This window comes from Dermochelys coriacea, chromosome 5, assembly GCF_009764565.3.
Source record: "Dermochelys coriacea isolate rDerCor1 chromosome 5, rDerCor1.pri.v4, whole genome shotgun sequence".
Taxonomy (NCBI): Eukaryota; Metazoa; Chordata; order Testudines; family Dermochelyidae; genus Dermochelys; species Dermochelys coriacea.
Genome location: NC_050072.1, coordinates 13,571,705 through 13,587,732, shown reverse-complemented (window position 1 = coordinate 13,587,732; position 16,028 = coordinate 13,571,705). Strand labels below are relative to the sequence as shown.

At 44.7% G+C, this 16,028-nt stretch overlaps 1 protein-coding gene across 1 annotated transcript in view; it reads left to right on the top strand.

The window, feature by feature from the left end:
• The first annotated feature begins 5,098 nt into the window (after positions 1 to 5,098).
• Positions 5,099 to 16,028, top strand: part of ST8SIA5 (ST8 alpha-N-acetyl-neuraminide alpha-2,8-sialyltransferase 5) — a 63,733-nt gene continuing 52,803 nt past the window's right edge. Inside the window, 1 exon segment of the mRNA XM_038402637.2 lies at positions 5,099 to 5,928. Coding sequence (XP_038258565.1) covers positions 5,798 to 5,928 — 131 coding nt within the window. The 5' untranslated portion in view covers positions 5,099 to 5,797.

Sequence of the window (16,028 nt, the reverse complement as noted above, 5' to 3'; positions counted from 1 at the left end):
TTCTAAAAACTGACCATTTATTCCTCCCCGTTTGTTTCCAATCTTTTATCCATGAGAGGACCTTCCCTCTTATCCCATGACAGCTTCTTGTAAAATGGAAATAAAATACATACCAATCTCAAAGGGGTATTTTGAGGTTTTATTAGTTTGTGTTAGTAAAGCACTAGGAGATTGTCAGGTGAAAGATGCTATAGTCATTCAAAATATTATTATTATACCTAACTCTTACACATTCCCATATTGTGCTGTCCAGGCTGTATATTGTGTTGCATGTGTTATCCATAACAGTGACATGAGAGAGGCTTCCGGCATGCTTGGTTTTTGGCTAGGAAACATTATCTAGGCTATCCCGTGCAACTGGTAGCTCATGGTATGGCATAGTACAGAGGTCACACCATCGCTCAGAAAACACTGTTGCATGCAACCTGGCATTTAATTCCAGTGATATACATGATGCAAAGTACTGCAACCCCATCTTGCATTCCTGATAGCCAATTTCTGTGCCAGATGCTTGCTCACACCTGGTGTAAAATTTTTAAAAAATATGTCTCATTTGACTCATCCCAGGAGTAGGAAGCTTTAAAAAGATGGTCACAAATGAAAAACCAGATTTTTAAAGGGACACTGAAACAAGTGAGCAAATAAGCAATTGTGCCAAAGTTAACAAAGTGCCAAAGTTAACTCCACTGGTAACCTCCCTCCAACCTGACAGTTCGCCTTTCAGTAGGACCCGTTGCAGTTTCCCCTTTAACCAATTCCTTATGAACATCAAAAGGTGGATAAGGAATTGGTTAAAGGGGAGACTGCAACGGGTCCTATTGAAAGGCGAACTGTCAGGTTGGAGGGAGGTTACCAGTGGAGTTCCTCAGGGATCGGTTTTGGGACCAATCTTATTTAATCTTTTTATTACTGACCTTGGCACAAAAAGTGGGAGTGTGCTAATAAAGTTTGCAGATGATACAAAGCTGGGAGGTATTGCCAATTCGGAGAAGGATCGGGATATTATACAGGAGGATCTGGATGACCTTGTAACCTGGAGTAATAGTAATAGGATGAAATTTAATAGTGAGAAGTGTAAGGTTATGCATTTAGGGATTAATAACAAGAATTTTAGTTATAAGTTGGGGACGCATCAATTAGAAGTAACGGAAGAGGAGAAGGACCTTGGAGTATTGGTTGATCATAGGATGACTGTGAGCTGCCAATGTGATATGGCTGTGAAAAAAGCTAATGCGGTTTTGGGATGCATCAGGAGAGATATTTCCAGTAGCGATAAGGAGGTTTTAGTACCATTATACAAGGCACTGGTGAGACCTCACCTAGAATACTGTGTGCAGTTCTGGTCTCCCATGATTAAAAAGGATGATTCAAACTGGAGCAGGTACAGAGAAGGGCTACTAGGGTGATCCAAGGAATGGAAAACTTGTCTTATGAAAGGAGACTTAAGGAGCTTGGCTTGTTTAGCCTAACTAAAAGAAGGTTGAGGGGAGATATGATTGCTCTCTATAAATATATCAGAGGGATAAATACAGGAGAGGGAGAGGAATTATTTAAGCTCAGCACCAATGTCGACACAAGAACAAATGGGTATAAACTGGCCACCAGGAAGTTTAGACTTGAAATCAGACGAAGGTTCTTAACCATCAGAGGAGTGAAGTTTTGGAATAGCCTTCCAAGGGAAGCAGTGGGGGCAAAAGATCTATCTGGCTTTAAGGTTCTACTCGATAAGTTTATGGAGGAGATGGTATGATGGGATAATGGGATTTTGGTAAGTAATTGATCTTTAAATATTCAGGGTAAATAGGCCAAATCCCCTGAGATGGGATATTAGATGGATGGGATCTGAGTTACTATAGAAAATTCTTTCCTGGGTATCTGGCTGGTGAATCTTGCCCATATGCTCAGGGTTTAGCTGATTGCCATATTTGGGGTCGGGAAGGAATTTTCCTCCAGGGCAGATTGGAGAGGCCCTGGAGGGTTTTCGCCTTCCTCTGTAGCATGGGGCATGGTTGACTTGAGGGAGGCTTCTCTGCTCCTTGAAGTCTTTGAACCATGATTTAAGGACTTCAATAGCTCAGACATGGGTGAGGTTTTTCATAGGAGTGGGTGGGTGAGATTCTGTGGCCTGCGCTGTGCAGGAGGTCGGACTAGATGATCAGAATGGTCCCTTCTGACCTTAGTATCTATGAATCTATGAATCTAAACAATTTTGCATGCACATGTGAGTGCAAAAAAAAATCACACATGGATGCTCCTGCAAATATTGTGGGCACATTTGAAAATTTGAGTATCGACATCAGATTTCTCAGTTCTTGCAGAGAGATGTTTCTTCATGGATGGTGTCCCCAGCCTCTGTTTGAAAGAAGCTGGGAATGGGAGACCAGGGATGGATCATTTGATGATTACCTATTCTGTTCATTCTCTCTGGGGCATGTGGCATTGACCACTATTGGAAGACAGGATACAGGGCTAGATGGACCTTTGGTTCTGACCCAGTATGGCGGTTCTTATGTTTTCTTTTGATATGTTATAGTGCTGGTTTGAAGGCAATGAGTATACATTTCCTTTACACACATTACCGGGGACAGTATTTGTACAAGATTATATTTGTCACAGGAAACCTCTGAGTTTCTTAGATATTTCCTCATATTCTGTTCATTGCTTCAAGGACACAAAATTCTCCTGGGAACGTAAAAAATTCAGTGTCCTCAAGGACCATGTTTTCCAGTTAGCTGATTTAGCAGATGACGGTGAAAAACACAGGTAGCCAGACTACTCCTGAGTGATGGCACACATGTTGATGTTGAGGAGAGAGAGTTGTTGCAGCTAATACTGGCATATAGGCTAGGATCAGAAATAAATAATGGATACTCTGGTTTGGGGCGGTACAATATATTAGTGTGATTTTTTTCCCCCTCCCCTAATGCTACTCCCTCTTAAATCTGGAGGATCACAAGGCATCACACTGCTGGTTGGTGCTGAGATTACTATTAGCCCTTGAAATATGTAAATGGCCAAATTCTGCTATCTGGTACGTTTAGTGCAGTCAGTAGTCTTACTCCAGATTTGCAGCAGTGTAACACAGCAGCATTTGCTCCAAAGAAAACCAGGTTTCTAGGGCAAGATTTTCAAAGGTACAAAGAGCAATTAGGTACCCAACTCCCTTTCAAAGTAAATGGGAAATGAGCACCTAGCCCCCTTTTATGCCTTTCAAAATCTCTCCTCTAAGCTCCACGGGCAGATCTGTCCATATCACATGGGTTCTCAGCCTGGGACTCGTGACTACTTCCCTTCCATTACTGCTGAATGGCAACAGGGTGCTGGCTAGATCCCAGCTAGACAGGAGGGAACTCCCAGGGGGTCCTGGTATAAAACTACTGTCATATTATACGTGTTTAAGTGCGTAAATCTTTAGAAGGACCATATCTGGTTCTGTGGGTGGAGACTTTGACAGATGGGATCGTGTTGTAGCTGTGACTTCATTATACAGCTGTTAGTGTGTCTATTCCTCTCAGTGTGATACGAATGAATACATTCTTGTCATTTATTTTTCTGAACAAAGTAAATGGCTAATTTGTTTTTAAAGGGCTAAAATGAGCTGAGGAAAATAGGTCGACCCTCTGAGTTCATAATCAAATCTGCTTAGTTTATTAATTTTATTTATTTGTATTATGATAGTGTTAGATGCCATGGTCAGGACCTAATTTGTGGTCGGTGTTGTATCAATTCAGAGAAAAGATGGTTTTAGCCCTAGAGTTTACACCCTAATAATTATTGTAGTCACTAAATTAAGTTTTGACTTCATTTTGCTACCACTGCTCTTTCAGTATAGCTGTGGGAGACTGTACTGGATCCAACAGCGCCTTGTGCATCATTAAAGGATTGTAAACGAAGGAGACTGGGCCTTGTGTTCTAAATGCAGAATCTTTGGTGGTGGTGATGTGTGAGCTGCCAAGAACAGATCTGGACTCAGTTCCCAGGCTGAATTTGCTGGCTGGTAGTTAAAAAGATGGTGTTTTTCTGTTTATAAACAGACCACATTTGGGTAGAGTCAGTGAGAGGTATTGAATATGGACCCCACTGTCCCATTTCCATGGAAACCACTGATCAGTATAGAACTACACTTCAGACAAGACCTAAATTGTAATAACTTCACTTGGGATCCCACTTGGGAGCTTTGAGTGGGACTGAGAGACAATTATATTGTATCTTTGTCTTGCCCTGAAATGGCTCTATTTTATCCTGAGGAATAGCCCAAAGGCAGATAACTTTTATGCCATCTATGCAGCCCCTGGTACTATCTTTGCCCCACCCTCCTGCACAGAGCCAGCTCAGACCCTGTCCAGGATAGGCCTGGCATGTTGATTTGAACAGCTGGGATAATGGCATGCTGGACATTGATTTAGTTCTTTGCAGGTTTATTCATGTTCAAATCTTATAAAATCATATAAAACTTCATATTAAAAATGTTGTTTTACAAAGGACTTTCCAATTATTTTCCAAAAGATAGTTTTTTCATCCGATGAAGTGAGCTGTAGCTCACGAAAGCTTATGCTCTAATAAATTTGTTAGTTTCTAAGGTGCCACAAGTACTCCTTTTCTTTTTTTTTCATGTGTTATGGAGGTAAAATAACCTCCCAGCTGAGCCACTTTATTTGTGGTTAAAGCTTCCATAGGTCACTGCTTTCAGAAATAAACATTCAGGACCTGCTCCTGCTCCCACTGAAATCCATGACAAAACTCCCATTGATTCAAATGAGAGCAGACTCGAGTCTCTACCAGCAACTAGAAAGCTTAATAACAGTTCTGATGGCTGGAGGCAAGGTCTCGCTATTTCACCCTATAACAAGAGAACTGTTCATGGTTGAGGAACAATCAGAATATTTGTCTCTTTAGATGAATAGTTCTTTAAGATTGCATTGAAAGTCACTATTCCCATCTGCGGCTGTGAGGCTATCCAGAGCCTGCAATAAGTCAGCATGCAGGAACTGAGCTCTGTCCTTGAAGAGATGCACAGTGACCTTGCTTATGCTTACTCCGGAGGAATAACCAGGAAAAACATAGAAACCCAAACAGAGAGCAGCGATGACGAAAGGCAGTGCATGCTGTACGCAAATGTTACAATATCAAAGGCATTATCTGAACCTCACCTTGTTAAATAAAATGCAGCTTTTCATGATAGCCTAACCAGATTGCTGCTGCTGTTTTTGCAGGGGGCTGGAATGTGATCCTCATGATCATTACATACTTGCTCGATAATAGTATACCCCGGTCACGTCTCCCTGCAAGTGCATTTCACTGGAATCACTGAGCAGAAGCAAAGAAGAGCTGATGATATGTGCTGCTGAAAAAGGTTGCAGGAGCCCTGTATTTCCCACTGGCGGCAGTTTTCTGTTTTCTTTGCAGCTTCTCCCATCTGGAATATCAAAGCGGGATTGAAGCAGATAATTGTTAGCAGTGGGTTTATGTGAGAGAGACTGCAGGGAACAGAATGTCTCGCGCACAGCACAAACTGCTTCGTCTGAAAGAACTATGAATAGATGATTTTTAGATGTACCCACATCTAATGCTCCTGGAAACTTCACAGCGGAAAGGAGCCCTTGCGCCCAGTTCTTTAGTTAACAACCAAAAGGGGCAAGAAGGGGGACGCAGTGCTGATCAATGGGACACCTTGTCCTTGCATTTCTCACAGCCAAGCTAGCAAATGTATCCCACCACCTTCAAGTGAAAAGAGCATGAACGCTACAATTCACTGAATTCTACCCAACAGAGCTTAAGTAAGCTTTTTTTCACAAGGATGGGATACAGCGACCCCTCGTCAAGCAGGGATTTGCTGGGGAACAGAACTTTGTTCTTCATCTTCATCTGCGCTTTTGCTGTGGTCACTTTGCTGCAGCAGATACTGTATGGGAGAAACTATCTCAAGAGGTAAGAGGATAGCAGAAAAAGTTCTGTCTGATCAGACAGATTTGTGACAGAGATCCTGGTGCAAAGGGGAATCCAATCATGCACTAATAGCATGAACATCCTGGCAAGAGTGTGGTAGAATGTGACTGGCAGCTGTAGCATTTGTCAGGGTTATTAAAGAAAAATGCCAGGTAAGACATTAATTGTACATATTTTAAATCTCAGTTGGTGTAAATCACTGGTTCTGCTGAGATCATTGGACCAATGCTGACTTATACGAGCTGAAGATCTGGCCCAATGTGCCACATTTTGCCCTGATTTATACCCTATATACCCTGCCACATGGCTCTGTGTCATCTTGGATATGTCAGGGCAAAACTGTCCAGAAAGAATGAAGTGAGATCATTGTAAAAGTTTAATGCTTTTGTAAAATAAATGCAAATGTATTTCTAGAGATTCACATGATTGTATTAATATCAGAGGTCAGAATAACAAACGGCTCACTTTATTGTTCTATGACAGTATTTGTGTTAATTTGGGAGAAGGATGGTGTGAATGAATCAGTGGTGTTGCCTAAAGATCACATCAGTCATCAGCCTGAAAATGGTGAATTTGATGTTTCCTGCTCAGTCACAACAAAACACCCGCTGGGAACGTCAAGTGTTTACCTGAGCCTTAAAGGATCTATTTAAAAAATATTGTTGATTGTTTGATTTACAAAGGGAAATATTCCTATTTAACCCTTTTAGGCACCTGGGCTTCAATAACACGTGACTGCTGTGGAAGTTTTTATGTTTTAATTTTAAGAGTAACTGGCAAAAAGATTTATGGTTTGATTCTACCCTGCCTTGCATCTTTAGTAGTCATCTGTGTATGCATTTTAAATACTATCAAATGAGAAATTTCCTCTCACCATGGTAGCGTTTCACAACCACTATGCACTGACTTTACACAGATGCAAATGATAACAGAAGGGGCAGGGCAGTGGAAAATTCAAGCCCTAAATGTGAGTGAATAACATAGAAAAATAACCACATTAAAACAAACCCAGTTCTGGGGAGAAGATCCAGTTAAAATTCTTCTACTGGGCCAAACTCTGTCCTGATTTATACTCTGTGTTTCTCCGTTGACTTCAGTGGGGTTGCAAAGGATGCAAGAAAGGGCAAAAGTTGACTCCCAAGCTCTAACTTGCTAAGAAAAGCTGGTCCTGTTATTTTAGTCTGTACTGCTCTGGTGGTTGCTATCACAAAAACTGAAGCAACGAGATGCCACAAGTTTTGTAAGTGTAGGTTAACACACACTTACGTTAAGCTTAGCTGTGACTTTTAGTGTTTTGTGTCTTTGGTTTTTAATGAGAGTATCAGTCCCCGCAGTGCCACTCAAGACACATTTTCTTCCAGTGTTTGGGAGAAAGTACTTAGGACACCATCCTGAGGTGGGGTTATGGCCCTTATCTCCCAGTGAAGACACTGGAGATTGAAAGAACTCAGTACCTGGTGGGATCAGGCCTTTAGATATTAAAGAGGGGAGGGCAGTTGCTGTATGTAAAGTCACTATAATTTGTCACTTCCCCACTGTTCTCAATCTCTCGCTGTTCTGGAATGGGTTATGGTTGTGGTCTGGCAGTTCTTTACATCATTTGGATAAATGCACCACATTTTAAAAAACATACGTTTTTGGAAGCTGCCTTCTTCTCTACTCAGCCAGCAACGCGTAAATAAAATTACAGTTCTCCAGTGGTTCACAGTTCTCCACTGGGCCACTTGCTAATGAGAATTGCACGTATCCTTAGATTAGTCTCATTATCATCCTTCTGGACCAGGCCCTACATTAAAATGTTACACAGGCTGCAAAATTGGTCAGACACCCCTGAGATCCTTTATATGTTGCACCGCCTGATAACGCTCTTGAGCTGGGGGGGTTTTAAGAGCATCTTTATAGGGAGGAAATGGGATATTTAGAGTTGCAGCACAGCCTGCCAAGCTTGCTGAACACGAGGCCAAGTTCCTCACTATGATTCAATGTGCTTTTGGCTTTACTATAGCCTGTGCTAGGACTCTCTGTGTGCAGCACTAATAGGCCTCATGTACTTTTCCCAAGGCAGCAGAGAGAAATTCCCCAGAGTACGTTGGGAAACCTGGAAAGTGACCCGAATTACTCTCAGAGTAAAGTTATGATGCTTTCAAGCAAAAAGAGAACATCGGAGCGGATTGTCTCATCCCTGGCAAGAAGCCTGTGGGAATAGGAAGGGGCCTGCAAGGCAGGAAGGGTTTGTGAGGCTGAACCCACTGAGGGTACAGCTACACTGCATGCGCCTTACAGCACTGTGCGAAGTACATACACTGAACCCCCTCTCCCCCCAGTAGGATTGCCAGATGTCCGGTTTTCACCCCAAACACCTGGTCGAAAAGGGAATCTGGCAGCTTCAGTGAGCACAGCCGACCAGGCCATTAAAAGTTCATTTGGCAGCGCAGTAGGGCTGGCAGGCTCCCTACCCAACTCTGCGTGGCTCCCGGAAGTGGCTAGCATGTCCATTAGCTCCTAGACGGAGGCACGGTCAGGGCTCCACATGCTGCCCCCGCCCTGAGCGCTGGTTCTGCAGCTCCCATTGGCTGGGAACCATGGCCAATGGGAGCTGCAGGGGCGGTACCTGTGGGCAGATGCAATGTGCAGAGCCGCCTGGCCGTGCCTCCACCTCTGAGCCGCGGGACATGCCGGTTGTGCTTCCGGGAGCTGCCTGAGGTAAGTGTGGTCTGGAGCCTGCACCCTGAGACCACTCCTGTGCCCCAACCCTCTGCCCCAGCCCTGACCTCCCTCCCGCACCCTAAACCCCTCATTTTTTCCTGCACCCTAAACCACTCCGGAGTCTGCACCCCCAGCTGGAGTCCTCACCCCCCCTGCAGCCCAACCCCCTGCCCCAACCCAGAGACCGCTCCTACACTCTGAACCCCTCATTTTTGGCCCCATCTCAGCTCCTGCACCCCCCAGCTGGAGCCTCTAACCCCCTCCAACACCCCAACCCCCTGCCCCAGCCAGGTGAAAATGAGCAAGTGAGCGTGAGGGAGAGTGAGCAACAGAGAGAGGGGGGATGGAGTGTGCAGGGGTGGGGCCTTGGGGAAGGGGAGGAGCATGGGCGGAGCCGTGGGGCAGCGGGCGGGGCAAGGTTGTTCGGTTTTGTGCGATTAGAAAATTGGCAACCCTATCCCCTATCATGGGTGTAAACAGCAGTGTAGATTGAAGTACTGCTTAGGCAAATCGAGACATGCCTGAACCTGTACCCTACACTGCTCTCTCTGTACCCAAATGGTGCCTCCCCGATCTAATGTCCTGCTGCCTCCCCGCTGCTGGAGCCTTTCCCCGCTGCAGTGAAAGACCTGGGCAGCAGGGACCTGCCAGAGCTTTTCCCTGCTAGTTACCCCCTGCCAGAGCCTTTCACTGCTGTGTGTAGCTACACACCACAGTGTGGATGCAGCCAACTTTTTGCTGTGGTGTGTAGCGACACATACCCTACATGCTGTCACCAGTGAGCCTGCAGGGTAGACATACCCTGAGTTCCTCGAAAGCAGGGGTGGCCAACCTTTGGCTCCGCAGCCACATGCGGCTCTTCAGAAGTTAATATTCGGCTCCTTGTAGAGGCACCAACTCCGGGGCTGGAGCTACAGGCACCATCTTTCCAATGTGTCAGGGGGAGGGAGGCTCACTGCTCAACCCCTGGCTCTGCCACAGGCCCTGCCCCTACTCCACCCCTTCCTGCCCCCTCCCCTGACCCTGCCGTGCCCTCGCTCCTCCCCCTGACCCAGAGCCTCCTGCACGCCACAAAACAGCTGATCAGGGAGTGCGGGGAGAGAGGGGGAGGCACTGATCAGCGGGGCTGCTGGTGGGTGGGAGGTGCTGGGAGCAGAGGGGGGAGCTGATGGGGGGCTGCTGACATCTTACTGCGGCTCTTTGGCAATGCACATTGGTAAATTCTGGCTCCTTCTCAGGCTCAGGTTGGCCACCCCAGGGCTAAAGCATCATTTCATGAGAGGAGTAAAAGGGCCAGCAGAGATGGCAGGGGTGCCAGGGATCTCAGGGCTCTTCAGGGAAGACATTCCACTGACCAGATGCATGGAGGCAAAAGGCATCCTGAATGGTGCATTCATGTTGCTGCACTGATGCCCGCATGCTGCTACTGAGTTCCCTTGTAGCTGCATGATGGCAGGTGCGGAGGGAAACAGAGGAAATTAACTCAGCTCCCAACTGTATTAATTCCTGCCTGAATCTCCATATGGATGCTGCCAAGGAGCATATCCAGTTCTGTGCTCCACCCACAGTCCCGCTCCCAAAGCCCCTTCCCTGTGGAGCAGCAGTGGATGGACTTGGTGAGGAGAGAGACCACACAAAACAGGAGGAACTCTTTGACAGGTCACCTCCGCACACTGAGATGCAAGGGATGGTCCAGGCTTATGTCAGGAACCCTCCCTTCTCTCCTCCCCCTTGCACAGATGCTGAAATTCCAGAAACCTAAACAGGTGGTGGGGGGTGGTGGGGGGGAGGAAAACAGGTGCATGGATTAAAATCAAGCAGCCAGATCTGGCCATCCTTACTTGGGCTGAGCTCCTGTTGCACACAGTGGAAGTTTTTGCCTGAACAGGAACTGCGGGCTTTGGCTCAGGCACTGTGACAGGAAGGAATAGAACTCTGGGAGACTGTCAAGAAGAAGAATGGCATGTGACGTGAGCTTTTAGGCCTGATCCATTAATATCTATGGAAAAATTCCTGTGGACTTCAGTGGGCTTTGGATCAGACCCATAGACACAGGAAACTAACACACACCATGTAATAGCCCCTACTTGCCTCCCACCCATCCCCATTTTTACAATGTTACTAAAATACGTGAAGACCAAATCCTGCTCACCATAGTCCCCGAGGAGTTCCACTAAAGGAAATAGAAAAGGAGTACTTGTGGCACCTTAGAAACTAAGTACTCCTTTTCTTTTTGCGAATGCAAACTAACACAGCTGCTACTCTGAAACTAAAGGAAATGGATCTACTTGCACCACTAAGACAAGCAAGGTTCAGCTGTGTATCTTACATGAACCTGTTAAAGTCTAACCAAATGTTGGAAGATTTCTAGAGAGGGAATCTGACAGCAGGAAAGGGTTGGCTTAGTGGCTATAACAAAGGGTGATAAAGTCAGACACAATTAGGCTTCTTTAATACTGATCTCTGGGGTAATTATTTTTATTGCAGGGTTTATGTGATATCATTAAAAATGTCCTCTCCATTGATCTGCTGAAGTAGGTTAAATCCTGAGGATTCTTATATCTATCCAGAACCACAGCGTGCTCTAATGTGTGCTGTTGTTTCAACATTGGGCATCTGTTTTTTTTTTATTTTGAGTCAGATTGTCAACTGCGATCTGGCCCCTTTGTGGGGTCCAGGTGGCACAAAGAGGTTGGATTCTGCTCATTAAGTGGACAGCAGAGCATTCTCCTGGTGTGCGGGAGCTCCCCACTCCTGTAAACATGTAGAAGTGGTTTCTGCACCAACTGCCTCCATCCCACAGCCCATGGCATAGGGGACATGTCAGGGGAAAGAGGGAACCTATCAGATACCAGGGAAATGTAGCTGACTTGTTGTCTGCTACATTTATCTTCCGCTGGCATAGAATCCATTAGATGCCAGCTCTCTACCGTCCTGACTCCCTCATGGAATGGGGCTCAAATTCAGGAGAGAATCTGGCCCTCTGAATTACATGCAGGTAACTAGAATAATGTTTAAAATTTATTAAAGAACTCAACTGAAGTTTTCCATTGAGGCTCTCACTAGAAACACATATAACAATTCTCAAACAACCATATGGCGAGCAAGAAATAGTAAATCTTCCCATTCGGAGTATACGCACTAAAGTATTTAAAGGCTTTCTGCATTCTAAGTTAGCATAAAATTTCACCTGTGTGTATATACTGGCACCTAGTATTTAAAAAAAAATCACACTCTTAAAATGAAAGATTGCATCAACATTGGCACGTCCCTAGCATCTTGCATTCAAGGACTGCAACCTAGACATCAGTTACCTACTCCTCACAACACCCACACGAGGGAGTTATCAACATCTGTGCAGGCTGGGAAAGTGAAGCACAGAAATGGATTGACTTGCCTGACGTCACTGAATTTGTCAAATCTCATGACTTTCAGTCCTGTTCTCTGTCCACTAGAGAACTTTCCCACCCAAAATGGAAATATTTTCTTGGTGAAATGAAGAGTCCTGTGGCACCTTATAGACTAATAGACGTATTGGAGCATAAGCTTTCGTGGGTGAATACCCAACAAAATGCATCTGACGAAGTGGGTATTCACCCACGAAAGCTTATGCTCCAATACGTCTGTTAGTCTATAAGGTGCCACAGGACTCTTTACTGCTGATAATATGATTCAAGGAAGTGTTTATGCAATGTATGCTCAATCTTCTGTCTTTAAACAGCCATCATTTTCATTATTTCAACCCCCAGATCTTCAGTGACGTCAGAAGCACTTATCCTAGTTCACAGTTCCATGAAAAGTATGAAGTGCTTTAATATGTAATGAATTAAGTAATGTCTATAAAGTGCTTTGCAGATGCAATGCGCTAAGGAAGGGTTAAATATTAAGTTTTTTAAAACACAGCTGTTTGAGTTATCTGAGCTTAAAGAAAGTATCTGAACAATTTCTGACAGATGAAAAACTTAGTTTTTGATGCTTAAATAATGCAGTAACTTGGAGACCTTTAATACTTGACTGAGCAAAGCACTGGAGAAAATACAGTAAGTGAGAACTAATCTTGTGCTTCAAGGGGTCTAATTTCGGTGAATAACAGCCTAACCGACTGTCATGCAACTTGGAAAACAAACACTTTTGGGCAGAGAACAAACATAGGAAACTCCAGCACATTTGCGCTGAAGGTTGAGGAATAATTTGTACTTATGAAAGTTGTGGGATAATAATACTTAACCACTCTTCTAAATTGCTTTGAGAACCTTGGGTGAAAATTGCTATATAAGTAAAAAGTATTATTGAAAAGAGTTATTCTTCTTTTACAATCATCCTGTAGTAAATGATTTTGTATGATTGGTTACTAAAAATGGCACCTTTCCTTTTGAAAGTTATACTGGTAAGCAGCTGTAATAGGGGTGTAGAATAGATAGAGACATAACAGATAACTTAAAACAGAGTTATAAGAGATAACTCAATTTTAATGAGCTGCAGCAGTACTGTACTCTCTGCCAGTGGGATGTTAGTTACTTGATTATTTAAAAATAGTTTAGTGAACGCCAATTGGTTACAAACAGTGGACAATCCTATGACTGGTGAAATCTTAGCGGATCTTAAACATAAAAAAGAAGCTTACAAGAAGTGGAAGGTTGGACATATGACCAGGGAAGAGTATAAAAATATTGCTCGGGCATGTAGGAAAGATATCAGGAGGGCCAAATCGCACCTGGAGCTGCAGCTAGCAAGAGATGTCAAGAGTAACAAGAAGGGTTTCTTCAGGTATGTTGGCAACAAGAAGAAAGCCAAGGAAAGTGTGGGCCCCTTACTGAATGAGGGAGGCAAGCTAGTGACAGAGGATGTGGAAAAAGCTAATGTACTCAATGCTTTTTTTGCCTCTGTTTTCACTAACAAGGTCAGCTCCCAGACTGCTGTGCTGGGCATCACAAAATGGGGAAGAGATGGCCAGCCCTCTGTAGAGATAGAGGTGGTTAGGGACTATTTAGAAAAGCTGGACGTGCACAAGTCCATGGGGCCGGACGAATTGCATCCGAGAGTGCTGAGGGAATTGGCGGCTGTGATTGCAGAGCCCTTGGCCATTATCTTTGAAAACTCGTGGCGAACGGGGGAAGTCCCGGATGACTGGAAAAAGGCTAATGTAGTGCCCATCTTTAAAAAAGGGAAGAAGGAGGATCCTGGGAACTACAGGCCGGTCAGCCTCACCTCAGTCCCTGGAAAAATCATGGAGCAGGTCCTCAAAGAATCAATCCTGAAGCACTTAGAGGAGAGGAAAGTGATCAGGAACAGTCAGCATGGATTCACCAAGGGAAGGTCATGCCTGACTAATCTAATCGCCTTTTATGATGAGATTACTGGTTCTGTGGATGAAGGGAAAGCAGTGGATGTATTGTTTCTTGACTTTAGCAAAGCTTTTGACACGGTCTCCCACAGCATTCTTGTCAGCAAGTTAAGGAAGTATGGGCTGGATGAATGCACTATAAGGTGGGTAGAAAGCTGGCTAGATTGTCGGGCTCAACGGGTAGTGATCAATGGCTCCATGTCTAGTTGGCAGCCGGTGTCAAGTGGAGTGCCCCAGGGGTCGGTCCTGGGGCCCGTTTTGTTCAATATCTTCATAAATGATCTGGAGGATGGTGTGGATTGCACTCTCAGCAAATTTGCGGATGATACTAAACTGGGAGGAGTGGTAGATACGCTGGAGGGGAGGGATAGGATACAGAAGGACCTAGACAAATTGGAAGATTGGGCCAAAAGAAATCTAATGAGGTTCAATAAGGATAAGTGCAGGGTCCTGCACTTAGGATGGAAGAATCCAATGCACCGCTACAGACTAGGGACCGAATGGCTCGGCAGCAGTTCTGCGGAAAAGGACCTAGGGGTGACAGTTGACGAGAAGCTGGATATGAGTCAGCAGTGTGCCCTTGTTGCCAAGAAGGCCAATGGCATTTTGGGATGTATAAGTAGGGGCATAGCGAGCAGATCGAGGGACGTGATCGTTCCCCTCTATTCGACACTGGTGAGGCCTCATCTGGAGTACTGTGTCCAGTTTTGGGCCCCACACTACAAGAAGGATGTGGATAAATTGGAAAGAGTACAGCGAAGGGCAACAAAAATGATTAGGGGTCTAGAGCACATGACTTACGAGGAGAGGCTGAGGGAGCTGGGATTGTTTAGTCTGCAGAAGAGAAGAATGAGGGGGGATTTGATAGCTGCTTTCAACTACCTGAAAGGGGGTTTCAAAGAGGATGGCTCTAGACTGTTCTCAATGGTAGCAGATGACAGAACGAGGAGTAATGGTCTCAAGTTGCAATGGGGGAGGTTTAGATTGGATATTAGGAAAAACTTTTTCACTAAGAGGGTGGTGAAACACTGGAATGCGTTGCCTAGGGAGGTGGTAGAATCTCCTTCCTTGGAGGTTTTTAAGGTCAGGCTTGACAAAGCCCTGGCTAGGATGATTTAACTGGGACTTGGTCCTGCTTTGAGCAGGGGGTTGGACTAGATGACCTTCTGGGGTCCCTTCCAACCCTGATATTCTATGATTCTATGATGACTGTGTTCTAAGCGCTCAAATACTGTAGTGAAGAGCACAGTGCAAGAAGCAAAGTTGAACAGGGTAGAATATGGCAGGTGGGCTATGGAACTGCCTCAAAACTTCCTGAGGGTATTTCCCATACCTTTTTTCATTCGTGCTTCTTCCTTCATGCACCAAATGAAGGGAGAGACATCACAAGTTCTTAAGTCATGCATTAAAACTCTGCAGAAATTTGCAAATATTCACAGCTCTTTTGTTGGCTGCAACTTAATTTTTACTGTGAAAATGTCACAAAGCAAAAATCCTAACCTTGTTAACTAGTGGCTGGGTACAATGCAAGAATCATTTCTTGTGATTCACCAGTTCCTGTTTGCTTTTAAAAAGGAGATAAAAGCAGAATGACAACGATGTTTTTCAGAGCTGTGTCTGTCTTAGGGTGCAATCCTGCTCCCACTGAAGTCAATGGCAAAATTCTCACTGGCTGTACTGGGACGAGGGCCAGTCTTCCGATCCTTCTTCTGTTCAGCGTACTGTAGTGGTTGGCTGTTGACTTACTTTATTCATAGCCTTATAATCTTAAACAGCTCATTGCCGAACTGAATAACCACACACAGTACCTACCCATGATCCTTAGAGTAATTTCAATTTTGTGTCTCATTCTTTTCACTGGTGACTCCAGCATTGTAACACTAGCACATTTTGATACCCTGAGGCAGGCTCATACCTTCAGCATATTAAGTAATATAGTGAACAAATTAAAACCAAGTTCTGTTCCTTATGATACTCCAGTAGTTCCCTGCTTTCTGCGTTAACTGCTTCTGCTATTGGTATCAAGGCCAAT